Genomic DNA, 22,228 nt, shown 5'->3' on the forward strand with positions numbered 1-22,228 from the left:
CCCACCTGCACAGGTCAAAGGTGACGGTAAAACAGATTTGTCTTCAGCACATCTTAAGCCGAGCAGAGAGCAGAGTTGAGGGATGTAGGCTGACGGCTGTGTGCTTTTAGTAGCATATAAAATCATTTGAGTCACTATCTCTAGCTAAAGAATTGCATTCTGTAAGTAATTGAGTCATGATTTGTTTTTGTTATTTTGTTATTCAGTTGTCTTTTTTCTAAATAAGAACCACAGCCTTCATGACATTGGCTGGTGAATGTGTTATTTCCATGATTCGCTCTAGTTTTCATGAATTAAGGATCTTAAGAAGTTTATTCTGCTTACTTTGCTATAACCTGTAAACTCGACGTGCCAGAGTGCAAATCCAAAATGGCAATAATTGCCAGTGTCTGATTAAAGACTGCCAGCATTGGAGCAGCCAGGTTTATTTAAGACTGAGGCTTTAGCTGCTCTTTCGATTACAGGGTGTGTGTTTGTGTGTGTGTTTGCATGTGTGTGCGCCATGTGCTAAATCACAGAGTTTCTTATAACTGTCTGGTTTTAGAAGGGCAGAGTAGGAAGTTGATGTGTTTAATCTGCGGCCGGCTAGCGGGACGGCGGAGAAGCTGTTTATGAGTCTGTATCTGAGAATAGATCTGTGTGAGGATACCGTTGTTCAATTCTCTTCCAACACAACATGTCTGTGTTGAATTAGGATTGGAGAAGGTCCAGCCGGTCAGTTCACAACTGTCATCACAGTGCAGGCAGATGTGAAAGAAGTGTGCTATGTGGCCTGCTATCACGATTAGATGTCTTTCTGCCTGAGAAGACACAAGAAGTTACGATGAGCGCAATATTATCAGTTAGGTTTTTTTGTTAGATAGCAAGGACACAACTACCGTCATACTATCAGAATAAAATACAGAGTAACCCGGCCAGGCGTGTATTGTACCCATACTGACATTCGATTGTCTGTTGATGGTGGGTGCAGCAGCACTTCAGTGTTTTAGTCTGTCCAGCTTTCGTAAATCATCGGCACTTTTTGCTTAAATATATCAGCTTTTAAAGCTTTCATGCAGATACCACAATCAGTGCCATTGTACTCGCCATCTCGTAGATCGCCAGCTTGCCGAGCCATTTCTTATTAACTGATTGATGGAAATAGTGAGTGAGAAAAGAAGCTAAGCAGCTAAGGGTTAAGGGTTTTATGGGCCTCCACTTGAGAATAATTATTCGAATTGAAATATATTGAATGTGTTTTAGGTTTTCTTTTAGGTGTGCTGTTCTGTTGGTTAGGTGAGGCTCCTCACCCACGAAAGGAATCTAGAAACTTCTCTAAAATAGAATCCCTCCCTTCCGGTCTTCTGGTGTGGTTAAACCTGTAATCCTGTCAGTAAAATTGCTTAAGTGTGATTATAAGGATGTATTTTAGGTAGTTGGTCTGTCTTCTCTTTAACAGAGATGCTGTCCTGGCTCCTCTATTGTGCTTTTGTGTAGAAGGCTAATTCCCACAAATGTGATGAAATTGATGAAATGAGGACCGTTTTATTTTGGAACAAGAGACACCTGGAAAGGCAGTCTTTGTCTGACTTTGCTAAATTGCTGATTTGTTAGACCTGGTGATCGCTAATTTGAGATTTTTTTTTTTTCAGCATCTTAAAGCGTCTTTTTGTCAACTTCTGTTGTTTGATTTGCGGTTGTGGTTTAAAACACAATGCAGGCAAATTCCTTCTAAGTAGCCTCAAATCCTCAACTGTTTAAATGTTAATCACTTTGGTAGTTTTATGCAGTTTGTCCTCTATGTTGTTAAACATATGTCAAGAAAAAGTGTTGTAACTTTATCACTGGCTCAATTTGTTGAATTGTCCTGAAAATTCTGTCTTCTTCACTGGAAAACTTTGAGACTGCAGTGCTTATTAGCCGGAGCTGGGTTACTCTGTCCTCACTGGGGAAAAATAGAAGTTGTGGGAAGTTTAGGGGGAAAATTTTTGACGTGATTTTACAAACGGTTTTCACTGAAGCCACGTACTTTAACCAACAGCGGAAACCAGTTCATGCACCGATGTGTTTAAGCAGCCAAGAGTTTACCACTGAGAAGGTGCCAATTCTTTATGTGCGACCCTGTTGTTTTCACTGCAGAATCAGTTTTGTTCCAGCACCATAACAATACTGGTCAGGAGACAAGAGCAAAACATTTAATGGAATGTTTTGTGGCTATTGTTTTGGCCAAAATTGAGTTGCAACATAAACAAAAATTGCAAATCACAAACAAAATGGGTCACAGGAGGACATAACAATCTTCTATTTTTCTCAGAATAAGCATTTCACCGTCTTTTTTATTTATATACTTACTTCACGTTACTAATATCCTCGATATGAAAGTGTACCACACAAAACTCAAAGACAACTAAGACACGATTTGACTGTACATAGCTTTCACTTTTATCATTAAATGAAACACGCAGTGTATCCTTTAACAATTGAAGGTTAAATGGGAGCTTGTCCGTTTCCAATTAAACATTTCTGTAACGTAATTTTTTCGTGTCTTTCAAATGATCACAGTGTCAAATCCTGATGTGAAATAGTCTGTGTTAAATTATTGTTGTTTCTCATAAAGGCGTATGTTTATAGGACGGCGCTGACGACACTTAAGTGTGAAGAACAGATGGAAAGATGAACTGTCTGCTTAACCTCAGCTATTACTCACAGCATGTGCTGTTGTTTTCCTCCTCCTTGTTCTTTTTTCCTGGACGGCGTTACAATGAGTTTTTGTTTTTGTTCTTGTTCCTACAGTGTCCCAGTATTTCTCAGTGCTGGAGGATGGAGCGTTGGCACATAACCTACAGGAGCAAGAAAGTAAGGCCTATAACTCTGTGACTGTGTGGTTCTTTTTGTGCTGGTCTGTAGATATAAGCCAGTGTTTACCAAATACTTGTGGTATAATTTAGTGCAAAAATGTTGGTTTATTCTGGCTGGGCTTCACTGTAGTCGATAATGAATCTGCACAAGTAATTTTTATTATTGTATAATTATATAAAAAAAAATAAAGCTTTATTTAATAACAGCAATGTTGAAATATAGTTTAATTAAATATCCCTGAAGAAAATCGGTTGGGTTGGCAGCATCAAACAAAAAGGTATTGATTAAAATGTTTCTATTTGAAAAGTTTTCAGTAGAAAAGTAGAAACCATTGAAGCATCGAAATAGAGGAACCAAAGTGTGCTGTTACAAAAGTTAATGTTTTTCTGAATATTATTTGGCAGTTTTTGGTAATAACGTGATCTGTGTGTTACAGTTGAACAGTTCTACAGTTCCAATGTACAGAGGAACCAACTGGTTCAGAAAGACATCCGTGTAGCCAAGAGGCTTCAAAATGAGGAGCAACATAGAGCTCAAATGCTTCGTGAGCAAACCACTCGTCAACTGTGAGCTCACACACGTCATTACTTCACTAAACTAGTTTTATTTCATGCTTCTTTATCTCTCTCTATGGCAATAGCTATAGACGTTTAACATGTAGTCAAAGATTTTTAAGTGTAAAAATTCAGTCCACAATCAAATTTTTAAAAGGTCTCTTGACGGGAGAAGCTCTGTCACTGATTTGTGCGAAAATCTTCTGCCGCAGGGAAGAGCAGGACTCTGAATACGCTCGCAGGATTCAAGAGGAGATCCAGCGTGCTGCTGAAGAACAGAGGAAGAGGGAAGAAAAAGATGAGGTATAGCAAAACCTTCATTTTAACCTACCGCACAATCCACAATGAAATGCACATATTTCCCAATTGTTGAATAATCCAGGAACTCTCCTGACCCTCAAAAACCAGAACAGAGAATGCTCACTGACTGAAAGTTTTCATCTTGTTTCTCTCTTCTTCTTTTTTTTAACAATTCCAAATGAAATAGCTGCAAAGCCACAAAGTTCCATAAAAAATAAATAAATAAACAAAGTGAAAAGGAGATGCCAAAGAGTTTTTCCTATTTTCTGCCAAAATAGGGCTTTCTGTCAATAACTATATTTGGTGTAGAAATAAAGTGTAAATGTTTTATTTATTTTTTATCATCTCTTTATTCAGCGATCATGTTTTATCATGAGGCAGTTTAATTAAAGTGGTCATAAAAAGTTTCTGTCTCTATAAAGATGTCTAAAACCTTGCAGGGTAAAGGTTTCTGGAAAATTGGTGCAACAAATGAAAAGAAACTGACCTTATCCACAGTTTATATAAGTAGCATTCATGTGTGATTTGTTGCTTTGCCAAAATCGTACCGACTTATCTTTTTTTTAAAAATACGCTTCCTTTCAAGTGTATTTTCTGTCTCCTAGTGCATTCTTCAGTTTCAGATTGCATGTAATGGTCCAGTATTGTCATTTTCTACCTGAAGTGGGATCAAATTAGTTTTTGACATGGATGATGTTCGCTTTTATTTTCTCTGTAATGTTGAGCCCCCATTTTTTGCCCTTTTTTTTTTTATATATATATTCCATGTCCTTTTTTCCTCTCCAGTTCAGGCCCTGCCAACACAAATCATTTTTCTTCTTTAAATTATGATACTTCGAAAGGTTTCTCTGGAAAAAACTGCTTCTGAAGCCAGACACAGCGTATGGTTGTAGCTGTGAAGATTGGAGTGTAAAGCAGTTGAATGCTGTATGGTGATAAACACTGTTTTGGCACTAAATCACAGAGGGTCCTGTGATCTTGTGGTTTATATATGAAATAGGATTTAATTCAGTCTCAGAGATATAATCGAGGTGTCAATCTTTATCTGCTTGGTTTCCGTCTTGAACTGACTTGTATAATTTGAAATTCCGCCACCGTATAGACCACAGGTCTCAACGTGTACACACTTGCTGAAAGAATTTCATGCTGGTTGTTTCTTAACACTGAGTTTGATCTATTTCTGCTTATTGAGGATGGTTTATTGAAGATTATTGTCCCTGATAGGCCAGCATAGAGTCGGTAGAGGCATTCTGATGCGTTAATTATAGATATTTATAACCTGCTGTGTTGTGTTAATTAAAACTCACGTTCCAACTGGATGTGTCATCTAAACCATACAGCTTATGTGCCTGCCACGCTTGCAGGCAGAGTCATGAGCACAGGGGAACATTTGCTGGTTCAGCATACAGTGCAGACGCTGCAGGGTTAGTTAATTGTTTTAAAAAGAAAACTTTAAATGCTTCTCTGTGGAGGATGACTTGGCATATGTGCTTCTTCTGTGAGCCAAATCCCATGGTTCTTGACTCTGTGCCTGTTGTTTAAAGCCAAGTTGTGCTCCAGTGGATATTTAAAGGTCTCTGTTTGTAGTGCAGTATTACAGTCACTTTAACAATTGATAGATAGCCAAATTTAAGGCACATCCTGAAAGGGAAACAACTTCTCCAGTCGATCTTAGTAAAATAACAGGATTTGCCAGCTCACATTTTTTTCTTTTCCAGTTTTCCATTGCATCCATGTTCAAAAACAACGTGGCAGGCTGCTCGGACAAGAAGAGCAGCATGTCGATTTCTGCCCACTTCCATGCCACTCGCTTCTTAGTGAGAAACCATCTGTATGTCTTAAACCAATACTCAAGTATTTTTAATAAAAATCTAGTGACTTTGCCTATTGTCTGTGATAACCATGTAGAAGAATTCATCGCGTTTCTCTGTAAAAGAATAGAAAAAGGTTTCCAAAGCTTTCTAAAACATGATAGAACTCTGAGTGAATCTCATTACAAGTGAGTCTTTAAAGAGTGAATCATATATTTTGAAAAGTGTAGGCGTTTATAAATTCTTAAGTCAAAGGTATTTGTAAACTAAACTAAGGTGTAAAGCATAACTCAATGGTGAGCTGTAACAGGAAATTAATCAGCTAAGGGGATGTGTGTTAAAAGCTGATACGTTCATGTTGTTGAACATCCGAAAACCAAAACAGTTTTCCAAAGCGGGAAAAAAAATAGTTTTACCCCTGACTCCGCATGCACCGATAACTTATTAGAACGTGTGTGTTAATAAAAACCCAGTGAATTACTGCCGATGAGTGAATTCCAGTCTCACTACTGTCAGAACTGCTGTTACAGAAAAGTAGTCCAATCGGATTCAAGATTTCAGTGGTTTAAACACACGTTAACTGTTGTTTCAGAGATGGCTGTTTTTTTCCCCACCGAGGCTAGAATCTGTAGTTACCCATTAACAGTGTGTTCAATATATAGATTGCCTGGCTTAATGGTTATGATGGAGGAAACACATTTTAGCCTTTTATCTCCCAGTTTGGTATCTGTCGAAATTTTGTAGGAGAGCTGGCTGAAGGGTGGGAAAAGACAAAGATGAACGTATTTATTTATTTTCTTAGATATTGAACCAGTTCAGCTTGGTTTCTGTTATTTTATTTTAATATGGCTGTTTATATATATGTGTGTGTGTGTTTATTTTATTTCTTTATTTTTTTACTGTTTTTATTATAAGTTTTCATTGTGTCGGATATCTGCTAAACTGTCTCCCCCAAGTACTACACTGACATCTTGTGGGCAATTTTGTATATTTTAGCTGCTGTTTCCTGCACAGTATTTGTAGCATATGTAAAAATATATTCTGAAAAAACATATTCAAATGTAGAAAGAATTTTAAAATGTTTAAAACCTTGTAAAAGGTTTTAAAATGGATGGCGTACCATTTCTTTACATACAGCTAATGTAGATATGTACATAGTAAAGACCACTCATGAAGTTACCTGCTTTAACTTATTAAACGTGTGTGAAATTACTATTGACTAAAAACTAATGTGGGAAAAAAAAACTCCTCTGTAGGTTTTTGGTGTAGACTAATTCACAAGAGACCTGGTATATGTAGGTGGTTAAGTGTTGTAGGGTGTGTATATACGCATAATTGCACCTTTATTTTAAAATTGATAAATTTGCATTTCAGGGAATTAACATTTTTGTTTTGTTTTGGTTTTTTTGGGGTTTTTTTGTAAAAATATTGACTGTAAATGTAGACGTCTGATGGAAAATTTAGGGGGAAGTCCTAACCGTTAACTTGATTGCCTCACACCAACACCCCCATATATACGTACGACTATGCACATAAAGGTGGTACACAACCACTACAGCTTGTGCTTGTTCCACACTTATGTGCTTGTGGCAGCTTCATGGTGGGCTTAAAGTGCAAGGTTCGCAAAGGCTTCGACCCTTTCATGATTAAGTGTGGAAATTCCACTGCTGACGTCACGCTTTAAGCTGTCTTGTGCGTAGGCATTCTACTGTGTTGTCTCTCAGTATGTGTGGGAGAACGGCATATTTTTTTATAGTAACAACCACAAGCGCACTTCTCCGCTAAGCTGCTTCTTCTCAGAGAGGCAGCAGATAACTATTTAAGTTGCATGTATTGTGGTTAATGCTTTGCTATTACATAAGAGCTACAATACTGGATTATAACCCAAAGCTAGACACAGAACCAGATGATAAAACCAAACATACATACATACATAAGATATATGAACTATATAAGATTATAAGTTGACTGTAATTTGCACTGTTGGATTAGTCATTATATTTGCCCCCACTCTCTTTTTATTTTTACAGGAAATAGCAAAGCAAATACAGGAAGAGGAAGAGTTATACATCAGACAGAGGAACAGCTGCCGAAGAACAGGTGCTAGAGGTAGAACTGCTGGCTTTGTATTTTCTCTGTGTTGGCTGTAATACCTTTTGATAAACCTCCATCAGTCATTTGTTGACACAATTCTGAAAGGTCTGTGGGACATGGCAGCCTGACCTGTGTTACATCATGGGCCATGATGACTTTGATGTGGCTTCTTGATAATACATCTACAGTCTTACTAATGCAATAGTGAAATGAGAAATGTGTGTGCACACAGTCATGCTGGCCTTCATACTGAATGAACCGAACCCACACATTGACGGAGTTTTCTAAGGTCTCCCACATGTGACCTCTCCTCCACTCCTTTCTGCCTCACTTCCAATCAGAAATTCTCCACCAGGCCAGTGTACAGTATATTAAAGGGTAATTCACAAGCCCCAGCATTCACAGTATCAATCAGTCTATTTACTGTAACTACATAGTGACTAACATGTTTGTCATTCATGGCTGCGAATAATGCGTTTTGTTTAATGAAACGTGACTCTTTCACACCACTTTCGGTTCATTCACATCAGTTGCAACCCTTCCAACTTTCAAGACCTTCATAATATAATGCTGTCACTGAAAGGACATTAAACAAATACAAGAAGTAAACCACTGTGACTATTATTAAAAGGATTGCATGTGTGAAAAGGTAGCACACTTTTAATAGAGCTGATGATGATGATGATAAAGATGGTTATATCTAAAGTCTTAATTAAACTGTCTAGGAGATTTTTGTTAGCGCTGCTAACATCTTAGCATGTTTCTTCTGCTATCTCTCTCACCCCACATTTACTGACTTTCATAAGACAAGTTGTCCTTTTATTGTTGTGCCCAAAGTTAAAGTTGTTTTTGTTTGCCTGTGACCTCATAGGTGTAATGTCTTTGTAAACTTGTTAGCGTTTGCTAAATAACCATTTTTGATGCACTTAACAGTGTTTTGGCTTGCACCCCTGATCTTACTTGCTTAACCACTAACCACCTTCACCCACAATCTACTACCTTGTGTTTGCATGTTTTGCACAACAAAAGAGAATGGCCGCACCATCAGGTCACCAAACACACATCAGCCTAGTCTGCCCCTCTCCAGCGAAGAGGAAGAGTTGGCCTGGCATGGCCAGGCGCGCTCTCCCTCTCCTTCCACCTCAGATTATGAGGCTGACCACTGTGAACATAGGAGGCCTTTTAATAGGGAGTATGCAGACACTGCTAAGCAGAGACATCAGCCTGTGCGTCAGCTACCTCTCAGGAGACGATCGGGACAAAGCCGCAGTAGCTTTGCCAGCCAGAGCAGCACATCTGGGCATCTTCATGGAGGATGGGGTGACGTTGTCCGACTCATAAAGAATGACCTGAGTGAGCAGGGCTATCTAAGTTACAGTTCTGAAGATGAACTCTTTGAGCCCGTCTATAAACTGGAAAGAATCCTAAGCCAGCGGCAGCATGCATTGGAGCGGCGTGGTGAGCAACGGGCAAGACTGTCCCGCCACAGCAGTATGAGAGAGGGAAACAGCCGAACGTGGCAGGGATACCAAGTGGGCCAGGTGGAAAGAAAAAGGCGCTCCGTGTACAATAACAGCGAAAGTGTGAGACTTTACAGCAGTAGCGACTGGAAATCAGGGGATGGAAAAAGGCATGTGCGCTTTCAGGATGACCAGATGCGCCATAACTTTTATATTAATAATCGTAGAGCATTTGAGGAAAATCATGGCGGAGAAAGGGAACTAAGGAGCTCTACCATGAGGCCTTCTCAAGGTGATGTTCAGGTAGACAGAAGAACATCATTGGATGAAGTAAACACAGCTTGCAGACATGAGAGGAGTAATGTAGTGAGGAATTCCTTGTCACATGAGAGAGGGGAGGAAGGGGAAGTTTGTTGCAGGCTCAGAAAAGGGGGAAGGCGGGAGGAGGGCAGCTGCAGGGTTCGAGCAGAGCACAGGCCCCATACACACTCTCTCAGGGAGGGGTGGAGGCAGGAGGGAGAAGAGAGCAGACGGTACCGTGGAGAACCTAGCAGGAGACGTGTGAGGAGTGAGCGATGGCAGGGTTATCAGGAGGACAGGTCGAGTACTGAAGAAGAGGAGGAGGACACGGAAAGGGAAAGAAGAAGGGTGGAGACTCGTGCACCAAGGCACCCCCAGCGCAGCCTCAGTGTACCTCACAGGGGGCGCTCTACTGGAGCAGGTAACCAAGCTCTACCTGCCTGAGGGCTGCGATGCTCTCTCTTTACCTGCTCATTTCTCTTAATCATCTCCGAGATCTGCCCCAACATTTTGGCCCCCATGTGTTTGAGGGTTCCTTGATATTTTACTAATTTGCTTTATAATTAATAGGTGACTATTTTGCTCTTTTTCTCTCCTTTGCTTTGGATGTTGACTTTCTTTTTGATTCATATCCCAGCTTGTATGGATGCTCTGTGAGTCTATCTCTAGACCCTTAATGCTTTTGTTTTGGTAATAGACTGGTGTTGTGTCATATGTTTATAAGAGGGGACTTTGTGTGATCTTGGCTTTAAGGTCATAATTGGACCTGTGGGGAAAAAAACATACCTCCTACTTCATTCTTAGTATTGATATGACATCATGCAGAATCCCCCCCACTTTGAACCGTGTGAGAGTGTGTGTGTGTGTGTGTATCTTCAGATGACATGCTGCAGGTGGTGGGCTGTAAAAGCTTCTAGGTCTTAATTTCACACCTATCACCCATTCTTTCTGCCTTTGACTCAACTCTTTCCCACACAGGAGAGAGGGTGAACAGGCCCTCTCTGGATTTGGGCGAACTTAGGCAGGTCCTGCAGGATGAAGAACTTGCCCACAGGCTACAGGCAGAGGAAGAGGAGTTGCTCAGAGTGGTAAAAAATATTGAATTATCTAATAAATGTTAGTTTTTTAAAACTTTATTTAAATACTTATTTAATAACATCCAGGCATTCTACGGCTTGATTATCCTTTACTCATGTGTTCATGTACTGCTTTTCCTTTGGACTTCACTTCTCTGGAAAGTAGTGGGTCAATCTTACATGCCCATCATTGTTTTTATCTGCTTTATTCTCAGGATCTTGCATCTGCTGCTCCTTTAGAGAGATCTTACCCAAAAGGAGACTTTACAGTAGCACAGGTTGCTCAGGATGAGGCAAGCAGGATCAAACATACACGTGTCTTACTAGACAGTTTGCTAATCACATTCATTGCTATGGGATCATTGCTAATTTAGATTGCTTTATTACAGGAGATTGCTCGCTTCATGCAGAAGCAAGAGATAAAGGCACAGCTGCGGTCTCAAGAGCTGGAAGAGAGTGGCTCTGGGCGAGGGTACGGGGAAATGAGTCATGCGCATGATAACACTGAGGTCAATGACAGACAGGTAACACTGCCCACCTACACTAACATTTAGAACAGCTAAAGATCACAAAGTCGGTGTAACATCCTGTATTCATGAAGTCAACTGCTAATATGGTTTATATATATATATATATATATATATATATATATATATATATATATATATATATATATATATCCACCATTGTAGAGTATGTCATGCAATAACCTTTAGACCTTTTAGTAAAGACTGGATGACTGTTCTGTTAAAAGATCTGTCCTCCAGTCTTTACTAAAAGGTCTAAAGGTTATTGCATGATATACTCTATAATTGATGGTGGATAACACCCTAGCAACACTTTCTGTTTACTGGCAATAAACATGAGAATGGGAAGTGAAGACTTATTTAGTATTCAGTGTAGGAAGTTTGATCATGTCTAATATCTATGTATAGTTCGAAGTGCTTTAGTAACCCTGCGATGTACATGTTTTTCCTGTTCTAACACAGCGTGTGACTTAACTTAACCTTTTATGTTTCGTCCATAAGGGCAACTGTAGACTTGACCCTTAATAACTGTTAATGATTTTCACTTCTTTTATTCCACAGTTTTTCGCAAAATAAGTTCAATAAGTTTCATGCATGGATTTTATTGGCCTTCATTTGATAAATGCGGACAGAATTTACAAAAGATATTGCATGAATGATTTGCAGAAAGATGGCTTTTAAGATGCACGGTCTTAAGACAAACCTCGGAAGCAGATTTATCTGGATTTTGTCTTAATGAGTTAATGAATATCAAATTTAAGGGATTTCTGTCTTTCAAAATACCAGGTGGCAGCAAAACATACGGGTAAATCTTACATAGAGGCATATTGTACATCCAACTGGTGCCGCCGTCAGCAGGTCCCTGTGGGAATCAATCACCAAAGAGAAAATAGACCAACATCAAAATCAACAACAAAATCAGTCCAGACTTTTATTAAATAAAGACCAGTATGCATTTTGTTCAGGGTGTAATATGCATGATTTCTAGTCAGCACAACTCTAACATTCCCCACATCACAACATTCCCAATGTGCTGTGCTACAGAAAGTAGTTTACTCTTAAAAATAGCTGTAAAATAACCCCATCTAGATGTTATTTGGAACTGATGATCTATTGAAAACACATGGTCAGGATAAAAGGCACCACACACACACACACAGGGAGAGGGAGGGAGGGAGGAAAGGAGGAAGGGAGGGAGGAAAGGAGGAAGGGAGGGAGGGCTTGCATTCATTCCCATGAAGAGGCAATTTAGTTTAGAAAGTCCAAATACCAGCATGTTTTTGGGAGGTTGTGGGAAAAAAAACAAAGTGTTCTAACAATCCCACGCAGAAAGATATACGTGTACAAGTGTGGTGTCAAAGCAAACTCGACCCGAGAAACTAATCTTGGACACAGTGTAGTCACTATGGAAAATGTTACCTCATACTATATTAATTCTTTTTTCTCCTTATGTTTACCTTCTGTTCTATGTTTATGTTCTGTAAAGCTGCTTTGAGATGAAGCCCATTGTAAAAAGCACTATACAAATAAACTTGAATTGAATTGAATTGAAATGCACAATTAATTTTCTGACTGCCTTGAGTCTGTTTTATTAACAAGTCGCTCACGTCGCTTTTCAACATGTCCAACATAATTCACACCTCTAAAGGCGGCATTAGGATTATGAGTATAAATAACGATGAAATGTCTTCAGTGATTTACCTATTTAGATAATCATATGATTTTAGATGGAAATATGGCTTTAAATCTGTCTTTGCTTCTTTTTGTTTTTCATTTTCAAATAATGTCTGGGAGCAAAAATCACCTCTCTTATTTAGAGCCAGAATGAACTCTATTTTGTCAGAGTGACGTGAAGGAGAAAGCAGAAACAGACAGAAACCAAATAAGGTCCAATTTTACATGGAGTTCTCTATGGACTATTATTAAAAAGGACTATTATAATCTACTCAGTGTAGTGCAGTTATAAAATTGGATTCAGGATACATTGGTACTTTAGTCAAATAATATACCCTGTGCAATGGGGATTGCTGGGCAGCAGTTTGGTTTTTGGTCTACAATTAGTTTACTGTCATCAAAATGAACTAATATATTCTTCACTTAACTGATAATACAGTTGTTTCTGTAATAAATACTTTCAGATATAAGAAAATAATATAATGGAAAACAAAAAGCCTACAAATTGTTCATCATCTTTTAAGGATTTGCATAGAAATAATTTTCTTTTTGCCAGATGTCAAGGGAGAGACTGAACTCCGAGGGGCTTATGTCTCCTGGCGACGAGTGCTCTCTAGAACGCCAACTCCCAAGTCCAGTCACTTTGTAAATAAAATTTAAGTACAATATTCTTCTGTCTTTCCCATCTGCATTATCCATTAACGATAATGAATGAACTCTTCTGTCTGTGTAGGCAGCAGCATCCCTTCAGGAATGTCGCTGAAGACCTGGATCCAACCTTTCAACGGAAAGATGATGTGCAAGCAGTACAGAGTATTTCTGGTAATGTTATTTTTTTGTTGTTGTTCTCAACCATCATTACTATATTTTATGCTAAGATTTATAGTAAATAAAGCATACTGTGTTTTCAGGCACCAGCGAAATCCAAACGCCACAGGCATGGTCATGCGAGGAGCCTGCGTTCGTGGCACCAACTAAGCGACATAATGAGAAGGCAGTACGTGCAAAGTCTAAAGAGAAAAAGGAGAACTCTAAATCAAAAGAGAACTGTAAACAGCAGTGATGTCAGTCACCTGGATCTGTCGGTTGTGTTATTACTGAACACAGTATCAGGGAAGGTTGAACACTACAGCAACAGATAAAAGTAGGGGCATATCAAAGAGTGATTCATTTTAGTTTTGTTTTTTACTTTTACTTTTGCTTTCCTTGAAATATTTGGGGACAGGGAGTCTTATGGGACACTACACAAAGGCATAAAGCTACTTACCTTTTGTCTCCAGGGGCATTGGGAATAAACCGGTGTGCTATTGTGTCAGTTTTCATTTTTAGCACATTGTGCAGCTGGCAAAGGGACTGAGATGGACCCTAGGGATCTGAGTGTCTGAGAAATCCCACCCTAAAAACTTCAGTGTACCTAAATAACCTAGAAATTAGTTGGTCCAGCCCTGTCTCAGTATTTTCAGTTTACCTCATGCTTCCTGTCTGTCATTATCTACACTGTAAATGTGGCTTAGTCTTCCTTTTGTTCCCTTATGTTTACAGAACTGAAAGTTTGCCCTATCATTGTGCTCCTGAAATACAGTACAGTTTAACCCTGATTAAAAATGGTTCTCAGTGTAGAAATGATGGTGTATTCTCAACTGTTTTTCTGTCTTGTTACTGCCTGAAGATGTTTGGAGAATCATATTCTGCTACACTGTTTACACAAGCTATGGAGTCTGATATATATATATATAAAAAATATATATATATAAAGAATTTGTCTTTTTTTTATTCTTTGTTCATTCTTGTGTTCAAGTAAATCATTTTACTTTCAAATAGCAGTTACTGGAATTGGAATTTCCCCTTTAAGGCTCATGAATATAATTTACATCTCAATAAGTTACGTGTTTACTAGATTTGTTCAGTTTCATCCAGTCCAGTGTTTCGTCCATAAACTTTGAAAGCACCATTTTACAGAATGATTTACAGATTTATAAATGGATGTAAAGAGTAACACACAAATGTTTCTTTCTCTCACTGTAAAGTTGTTCCCAGGATTGCGCTCCTTGTATTCAAATGCAGCTAAACACCTTTAAGAAAAAAAATGGACTTTTGTAAAAAAAAATTTTTATTTAGCAGAATTATATTGCACGTACATTTTGAGTAAAAAAATTGTATAAAACATTTAACAATGAAAACTGTGTAATACATATTCAGTGGGATTGACTCTGTCCAAAAAACATCAGCATGGCTTTGATCGAAAGATCGTTTGACTTGATAATTATGACTGTAACCATAACCATTAAGCGTATTGGAGTTAGTATTCGGGTTAGTATTCTTTGCAGAGCGTTCACTGGGGGATCCCTAACTGGTTTTGTTTGCTGGTAGAAGGACAGTGCTACATATTCTTCTACTAAACATTAAGTTGGGTTAAGATTACACTCTTAATGTAGTTATCTGAAACAAACAGAGCTGGGTTTTGCCAGCAGGTATAGGTGGATTTTCCCAAAATACTACCTCGAAAAGAACCGGGATTATTCTTTTTAAAGTCAAGAGAAAGAATATAAACTCGGGTGACTCAAGCATGCTAAAGGTATGAGTAGTTAATAAGAAATGCAATTGTTGATATTAAGCCTCGTCATGCCATGTGACTCACACACATTCATTCACTGAGTCACCGAAAGTACTAAATACAATAAAACCGCTGGATATCATAGTTTTGCTTTCTGCATTGGAATGTGGCAAACATTTGTTTTTAATTCACGATTTCATTTCTACCAAATCCTCTTTTACTCATTTGCTTCTCACTGATCTATACCACAAAAGTTCTCTCAGGGGAAGCCCTGAACCCTTAGCACATTCCCTGGGCTTTGTTCCAGAAAGTTTCAAAATTCCCATTGTACATTACACAATTTTAAAATATTGTATTTACATCTGTGAAATCAGCAGAAACTTTACACATGATGAGTCCCTGTGCTTTGGATTTCTAAAGAAGTGTTACCAAATAAATCTTCTCAGAAGACGAGAAAACATGTTGCCAATGCCAAGAAGTTTAGCAATAAAAATTAAATTGTTTTCAAACCATCTTCCTCCAAAGCATGGTCAGATCAAATCTCTAAAACGAGACATTTAAAATATTGCCATTTAAAGCAGAAAACCAGGGGAAGCCCACCAGGGTATTTCAAAACGTCTGTGACTTACAAGTATGACGAAGTTGTCTGTAGGAGACGCCCACATCTATAAGAAGTGTTCACAAGACTCCTACGTGACCAAAGAGCAAGCCTCTCTCTTTCTCGCTCTTGCTGGTTGCATATACTGCTCAAAATATCTCACTTCAACGTTTGGCATATTAGCCTACTATTTTCATTAGGTCTCAGTTAGGACTTTCCATATGTAAATGGTATGCCAGGAAATTCACCTGTTTCTCTGTCAAACGCTCCATCTTATGCATAAACAGCACCAGGTTTAATATCCATGGAGTTCCGCATGAGCAAAAACTGCACAAAATAATCCATTGAGCTCACACTATGAGTTTTGTTTCAGAGTCTTGTGTGTTGATGGAATCAGAGCTGCCACCTTGCTCCTGTTCCGGCCGATGGAAACTGCAGGCTTCTTCATGCTCTACCATCATAATAGTCAGCTCTCCTAAAAGCATAAAAAGAATTCCAGGGTTAAAATTAAATGTATCCTATAATAAAAGAACAATCTTTTCAGCTGTTATTTCAATGTTATGTCAGCCAGTCTGGCAGAGTCAGAACAGGTCAAGAAGCTTTGGTTTCTTTGTCTCTTCATTTTGACTTGAAAGTGCAAAGTGTATTTGTAAAAGCTTTTTGAAGGAACCTGAATACTACCTTGGGTTGGAGTAGTTGGTTTTGTATCCTTGCCAATTAATGTGATCTTTATTTTGTTTTTTGTTCTTCTATAGGTGAACCACAGCAATAAAATGATAGTGGTCACGAGTGCACAGCTGCCAGTGAAAAATCCAATGACTGGATATATAGAGTAATCTGTGAAGAAGAAAAAAAAGCATTAGTATATACATGGCCAAAAGTATGTGGACACCTGAACCTGGTGCTTATTTAATAGCTTTTACTATTTATAATAATCTGTTATAATAAATTCCACTCTGCTGGAAGACATTCCACATTTGTGATCAATTTTCCTCGAAGGCATGATGTCATGCTGAAACAAGTTTTTAGTTCCAGTGAAAAGGAACTGTAATTCTAAAGCAGACCAAGAAATCCTGGACCAGTCTGTGTAAAATTATGGCAACAGTTTGGGAAACCACATATGTTTTTTGATGGTTAGGTATTCACATATTTTTGGCTCTTATTCCACAGAAATTTGCGAACACTAAAGACCATTGTACACTTTAGAGGATATAGTTACAGTAACATTACGTCTGCAAAAAAAACTGCTTTGCAATGTCCTCTAAACTGAATATTTTCCCCTGACTGTCAACTTTTCCCTACACATTCCCTGTGGAAGTTCCCTTACTCTATAAACAATCATGTATTAAAATGTGTTTTACTATAAATTTGTGATTTGCAGAAACTATTGTCAGATCGCCTGTTTGGTTTTTTTAATGACACTTTGAATCGACACACTTTCTGACCAATAGAATTCAAGTATTTACTGTAACAGCTCTGTTAAATTCCAGTATATATTGATTCAGTATTCAGGAGTGTGTCTCCTACCATCCGAGGCTGGGGATGTTGTAACTATTGCCTTGATGCAGGTTATGTCGCTGAATTCATTACCACTGGCAAGAATTTTCTCTCCTTTAGGACAACTAGATAACAGAACAGAGGATACATATTAGCCATAATTATGTTTATCTCATTTTGTTTGTAAAAAAAAAAAAAAAAAGACAATATATTGTAAGTAAGAGCTACCTTTCGCTCCAAGGTTTACACGCACTGTGGATTTGATCATTGAAGGTTCCATCCGGGCATTTTCTACAATCCCCTGTTTGTATGCAAAAAAATGCAATTACTTATACAACTTCTGTTCATATATTAAAAAGTAATATCTTTTGACCAGCGTTGAAATATATGGGTTCAAATGTGTGTCTGTGAGTGTCTGTGAGTGTGTGTTTGGGGGTGTGTGTGTGTGTGTGTGGGGGGGGGGGGGGGTTGTCCTATAATGCAAATAAGAAGTCGGGGTTGTGGTCTATAATGCAAATAAGATAAGTATTACTAAAAGATTCTTACGTTCATCTGTTGGCTCTTGACCCTTTGTGCACTCATCCACACAGTAGGTACACTCCTGATTTCCACAGCGAAATCCAGGTTTGCATCCACACACGGTGTTTGCACTGCTGTTGCAGGGTTTCACTTGGATTTGCGGATCTGTAAGAAGGTGCATCAACAAGCTCACATTAATTCAAGTTTGTTTCTGTTCCTACAGTTTTGGATGCTGTGTAAATGATGGAAAATAGAATTTATTGTATACTACTACTACTACTACTAATTCCAATAATAATAATAATAATAAATATAAAATATCTGTAATTATATCTAGGCTCAGAATAAATGCTAGACATCATACCTATACACTGCATGCATCTTTGGCAGTGCGGAGCCATTGGATGATTTGTGTAAGTATTAGGTCCACATGGTGTACAGAGTGTTCTGTGGTCTGGTCCACATTCCGATACCAAGTGGTTCCCTTAAACCACACACACACACACACACACACACACACACACACACACACACAAATCAGGGTTGATTAGTTATTTGGACATTAAGAGGTTCACACCGTTTTAAGGACTTGTTTATGTTTAGCATGTTATCATCAGCCTGCAACTAAAATTAGGTTAAAAAAAAAAAAAAGGATTTTCAACCCAATTTTGGGTCATTGTCCTAACCTAGTCAGTGGAAATATATATGTTTTATACATCAGTTTCTGTTATTTTATGTGTGTGTGTGTTTTTTATTAGTAAATGGCACTAGGATTGCTGAACAAAGTTCTTCAAGCTTTGTTATATTAAACCTACCTGGGCGGCATCGATGACAGCAGACACCTTGACTTGACGGTTTCCAGTCCTCACATCCTTGTGTTACTGCCTCAGTGGTGTATAATGTAGTGATGATGAGTAGAACATGACACAGTCTCAGCTGAATGAGTTGCATGTCTGTAAAAGAATATAGCACTTTAAAGGATATCACTCATCTTAACAAAATAATGACTGGCCTCAAACTCAAAACATATTTATACTTGCCTCGTTTAAACAGAAGAATGGGATTTAAAAAAAGGACAAAAAAAAACTAACATTACATTTATTACTAACTTTTAATAAAAGATTTGCATGCATCATGAACAATAAAAAATTTGCATACATCATGAATAATTAAAGATTTGCATACATCATGAATAGATTTGCAAGAAAAAATCTCCAACCGTCCAATTCAGCAAAAATGCAATAAAAAAAAAAAAAAACTATGTAGTTACTAACAAAAGTTTACAATACAAATGAAGCCTTATTATAGAATTGTTAAACATGGAAACTCTTACTTGTGATTCACGATGAGGTCCTTGACAGAAAGTTAAAGGAGGTGAGAGAGACTCAGCGACTCGGTAACGCTCATAGCGCAATGAAACTGATCAACGTGAACAAGCTTAAATAAAGAGACACGGGCGGGACGAGGCGGGGAGGGGCGGGGCGAGCGGGGAGGGGCTTCCGAGTGTGTGTGTGTGTGTGTGTGTTTTCATTCAGCAGCATATTTTTATTTTTTAAAAAGTAATAAACGAACTCCAAAACGAAAGTGATACCGATATATATATATATATACATCCATCCATATATAACCCTAAAAGAATAAATAAATAGACTCGACCATATACTGTACTTAAAATAGACTACTATTTAAAACGGGTTTATCTCACAAACAACATTAAATATTTATTAGTAATAAAGTAGGGATTTAATGTCAATGATGTTATTTTTTTTTTACTTTTATGGAGACAAAACAGCGTCTTCGTTTAAAACAAAGAACTCTGAAATTCTCCGTAGTCTTATTCCAACACACCCTGACACAGTGATTAGTCATATAACGAGCAGTCTGAGGTTTCTAGTCTAACACATCTGTAAAGTGCTGAAAAATAGAGTTCAACTCTTCACTGACATGTTAGTTTATTAGCTACCAACACTGTGACTACAATAATTTTAGATGAAACTCTATGTCACTACAAATTACTGTCAAATCAAGAGTCTTATGTCTTAAAAGAGTCATTCATTTATTTGTTCATTTGTTCATTTGTTCAATTGTTCATTCGTTCATTCATCCATCCATCCATCCATCCATCCATCCGTTCATTCATTCATTCATTCATTCACTTGTTCATTCATCCATCCATCCATCCATCCATCCATCCATCCATCCATCCATCCATCCATCCATTCATCCACTCATTCATTAATTCATTCATTTGTTCAATCATTCATCCATTTATCTGGTCATTCATCCATCCATCCATCCATCCATCCATCCATTCATTCATTCATTCATTCATTCATTCATTCACTCATTCACTCATCTATTCATTCATCCATTCGTTAAGTCATTCTTTCATTCATTCATTTATTCATTCATTTGTTCATTCATTCATTCATTCATTCATTCATTCATTCATTCATTCATTCATTCATTATTCATCCATTCATCTGCGCATTCATTCATTCATTCATTCATTCATTCATTCATTGCACCACAGATTAGACTTCTTGTCAGATGTTGTCCATGCAGAAAGAAAAGACAACTCAGATATTATGCTGATATTATTTGTGAACAAGGCTGTATTTAACAAAATGAACACCCATGACTAACAATGTACTTTTGCCAATAGATCAGAGACAGGTTCAAGTCAGAAATCATCAATCCTACTTTGCAAAAATATAACCCAATAGATCATTTAAAAATGAGTCCTACTTGGATAAATATATGAAATATTTACAAATGAACTCAGTTCACTTTTAAGTGCACATTTGGACTGCTTGCTTCCCACACAACTTCTTTTTGATGTCAGTCCCCAGCTTTGCAACCCTGAATAGATTATGTCTATTTGTATTAAATTACTGGACTTTTCTTTTGGAAAAACATAAGCAAAAGAAAAGAAAAAACAAGGCCAGGGTCTCGTTTAAGTAATTGACAGGGACAAAATAAATGTATCATTGCATTTTCCATTGCCACCCAGATGGGAATGGTTTATCTTTAGAGTCTGGTTCTTCTCAAGGTTTCTTTCTCATACCATGTCAGGGAGATTTTCCTTGCCACCGTTGCAATAAAACTACTGGAACATTTTTTAAACCACACCAATGTTCAGAATAGCTAAGAATAATTCATAACCATAATAATTCCAACCAGCAATTATCAAGTGGCCAGCTAGTATAATCTAGCTCTGTGGACAGATAATGATGCTAATCAATGACATGGATTGCAGGGAAAATATAAGTTAGCATCTTTGTATCTAACAATAAACCTCTATGTTTATGATGAAACTGGTCCATTACTAAATATCTAGCCTGAAGTGGTCCATGGTGGTTCTTCTGCACTGCTATTTATTTTTATTTTACATGAGGGAACTTTGCCTGACAAAATTGCAGGAAAAATAGAAATAGCAAATCAAGGGGGGTTTTAGCAAATTTGCATCCTGAAAAATCAAAGAAAAAAATAGATGTTCTCTAGTTTAAGGAAGATTTACCCTAAAGCTAATGTAATTTTTTTTTATGTATTTTTAATGTATTTTTTCTTAATCAGCTACTACATAAATCAGTGCTTCTGACTTTTGTGTGGCTCTGTATAAAGTCACATTTAAAGAAAGCACATGAGTTCACACAGACTTGGTAGCAATACATTTTTAAAGACCGCTTTACTGTTCACTTGATAATTTTGGAAACTATTTGTCTTTTCTCTGGAAGACATAATATAATTCCTTTTTTCCTGAAACAATAATCATTGGATTTGAAGAGTCATAATAAAAACCTTTTATGGTTTGGAAACTTGCGTTTATTTCCATAACGCTGCAGCTAGGTCAGAAGTCTAGTATCTCTGTAAAGCTTTTAACGATAAGCATTGGATCTAGATTCTACATGAGCAAGCCAAAGATGACAGTGACACTGAAAAAAAAACACACAGGGTAACTATGGATATTAAACTCTGAATTGTGACACATGGTTTATGAAAACTGTGTCTTTTGTATGTTTATTGATACTTTTTCATTCCTCTTGACATTGATGTAGGCCTTAGTTAGTATGAGTGAAAAACCTTAGGCATAATAGTGCTCATTGTATATTTTATTTATCTTTTTTTTTTCCCCCAATTCTTTTTAGGGTCAAGTCTCGCATGACCAAAATACAGTCAACTGACAGGTAGGTTAGAAGATTTCCTGTATTGCATGTTAGGACAATACCTGCAGAAAAATAAATCCGGAAAGATTCAAACATCCATAAACAGAGAGGGTTAATCCCTTTGGCTTTCACAAAAGACATCTCTATAGGGAATATGTGTTATTGAAGGACATAACCTGATGAATCAGATAGCGTCTGGAAAAACCAGAAAAAAAAACCAGAAAGGGAGAAAAAAAAAAACCTCATGAAGAACTGGAAGA

General features: G+C 37.6%; 2 protein-coding genes across 3 annotated transcripts in view; one reads left to right on the forward strand and one right to left on the reverse strand.

Moving 5' to 3' along the window:
• The window catches only part of ccdc187 (coiled-coil domain containing 187), a 24,909-nt gene extending 10,520 nt beyond the window's left edge, over positions 1–14,389 (forward strand). Inside the window, exons 3-13 of one of the 2 annotated variants that reach the window (XM_027170406.2) lie at positions 2,773–2,835; positions 3,275–3,404; positions 3,605–3,695; positions 7,534–7,612; positions 8,627–9,778; positions 10,336–10,445; positions 10,649–10,726; positions 10,823–10,957; positions 13,191–13,279; positions 13,368–13,456; positions 13,546–14,389. In XM_027170406.2, the coding sequence (XP_027026207.2) occupies positions 2,773–2,835; positions 3,275–3,404; positions 3,605–3,695; positions 7,534–7,612; positions 8,627–9,778; positions 10,336–10,445; positions 10,649–10,726; positions 10,823–10,957; positions 13,191–13,279; positions 13,368–13,456; positions 13,546–13,697 (2,168 nt within the window). In that variant the 3' untranslated portion in view covers positions 13,698–14,389. The remainder of the gene's footprint in view (positions 1–2,772; positions 2,836–3,274; positions 3,405–3,604; positions 3,696–7,533; positions 7,613–8,626; positions 9,779–10,335; positions 10,446–10,648; positions 10,727–10,822; positions 10,958–13,190; positions 13,280–13,367; positions 13,457–13,545) is intronic. The other variant, XR_003444330.2, reaches the window with a different exon arrangement.
• Positions 14,390–14,731: 342 nt separating this feature from the next.
• On the reverse strand, positions 14,732–19,250 carry tnfrsf9a (tumor necrosis factor receptor superfamily, member 9a). The gene is made up of 8 exons (XM_027170407.2): positions 19,136–19,250; positions 18,618–18,755; positions 18,167–18,286; positions 17,830–17,967; positions 17,512–17,584; positions 17,314–17,408; positions 16,468–16,623; positions 14,732–16,261 (listed from the first exon to the last, which is right to left on the reverse strand). The coding sequence occupies exons 2-8, from the start codon at positions 18,751–18,753 to the stop codon at positions 16,137–16,139; spliced, it is 843 nt and encodes a 280-aa protein (XP_027026208.1). The 5' UTR covers positions 18,754–18,755; positions 19,136–19,250; the 3' UTR covers positions 14,732–16,136.
• Positions 19,251–22,228: the final 2,978 nt, after the last annotated feature.

Source organism: Tachysurus fulvidraco, chromosome 23, assembly GCF_022655615.1.
Source record: "Tachysurus fulvidraco isolate hzauxx_2018 chromosome 23, HZAU_PFXX_2.0, whole genome shotgun sequence".
Taxonomy (NCBI): domain Eukaryota; kingdom Metazoa; phylum Chordata; class Actinopteri; order Siluriformes; family Bagridae; genus Tachysurus; species Tachysurus fulvidraco.

Bases quoted from the DNA above. Each gene is read 5' to 3' on its own strand.
- tnfrsf9a (XM_027170407.2), bottom strand. From the start codon at position 18,753: ATGCAACTCATTCAGCTGAGACTGTGTCATGTTCTACTCATCATCACT. The intron at 18,287-18,617 runs GTAGGTTTAATA...GTGTGGTTTAAG, and splicing joins CTGTCATCGATGCCGCCCAG to GGAACCACTTGGTATCGGAA. The intron at 16,262-16,467 runs GTAGTATTCAGG...TTATGCTTTTAG, and splicing joins ACCAACTACTCCAACCCAAG to GAGAGCTGACTATTATGATG.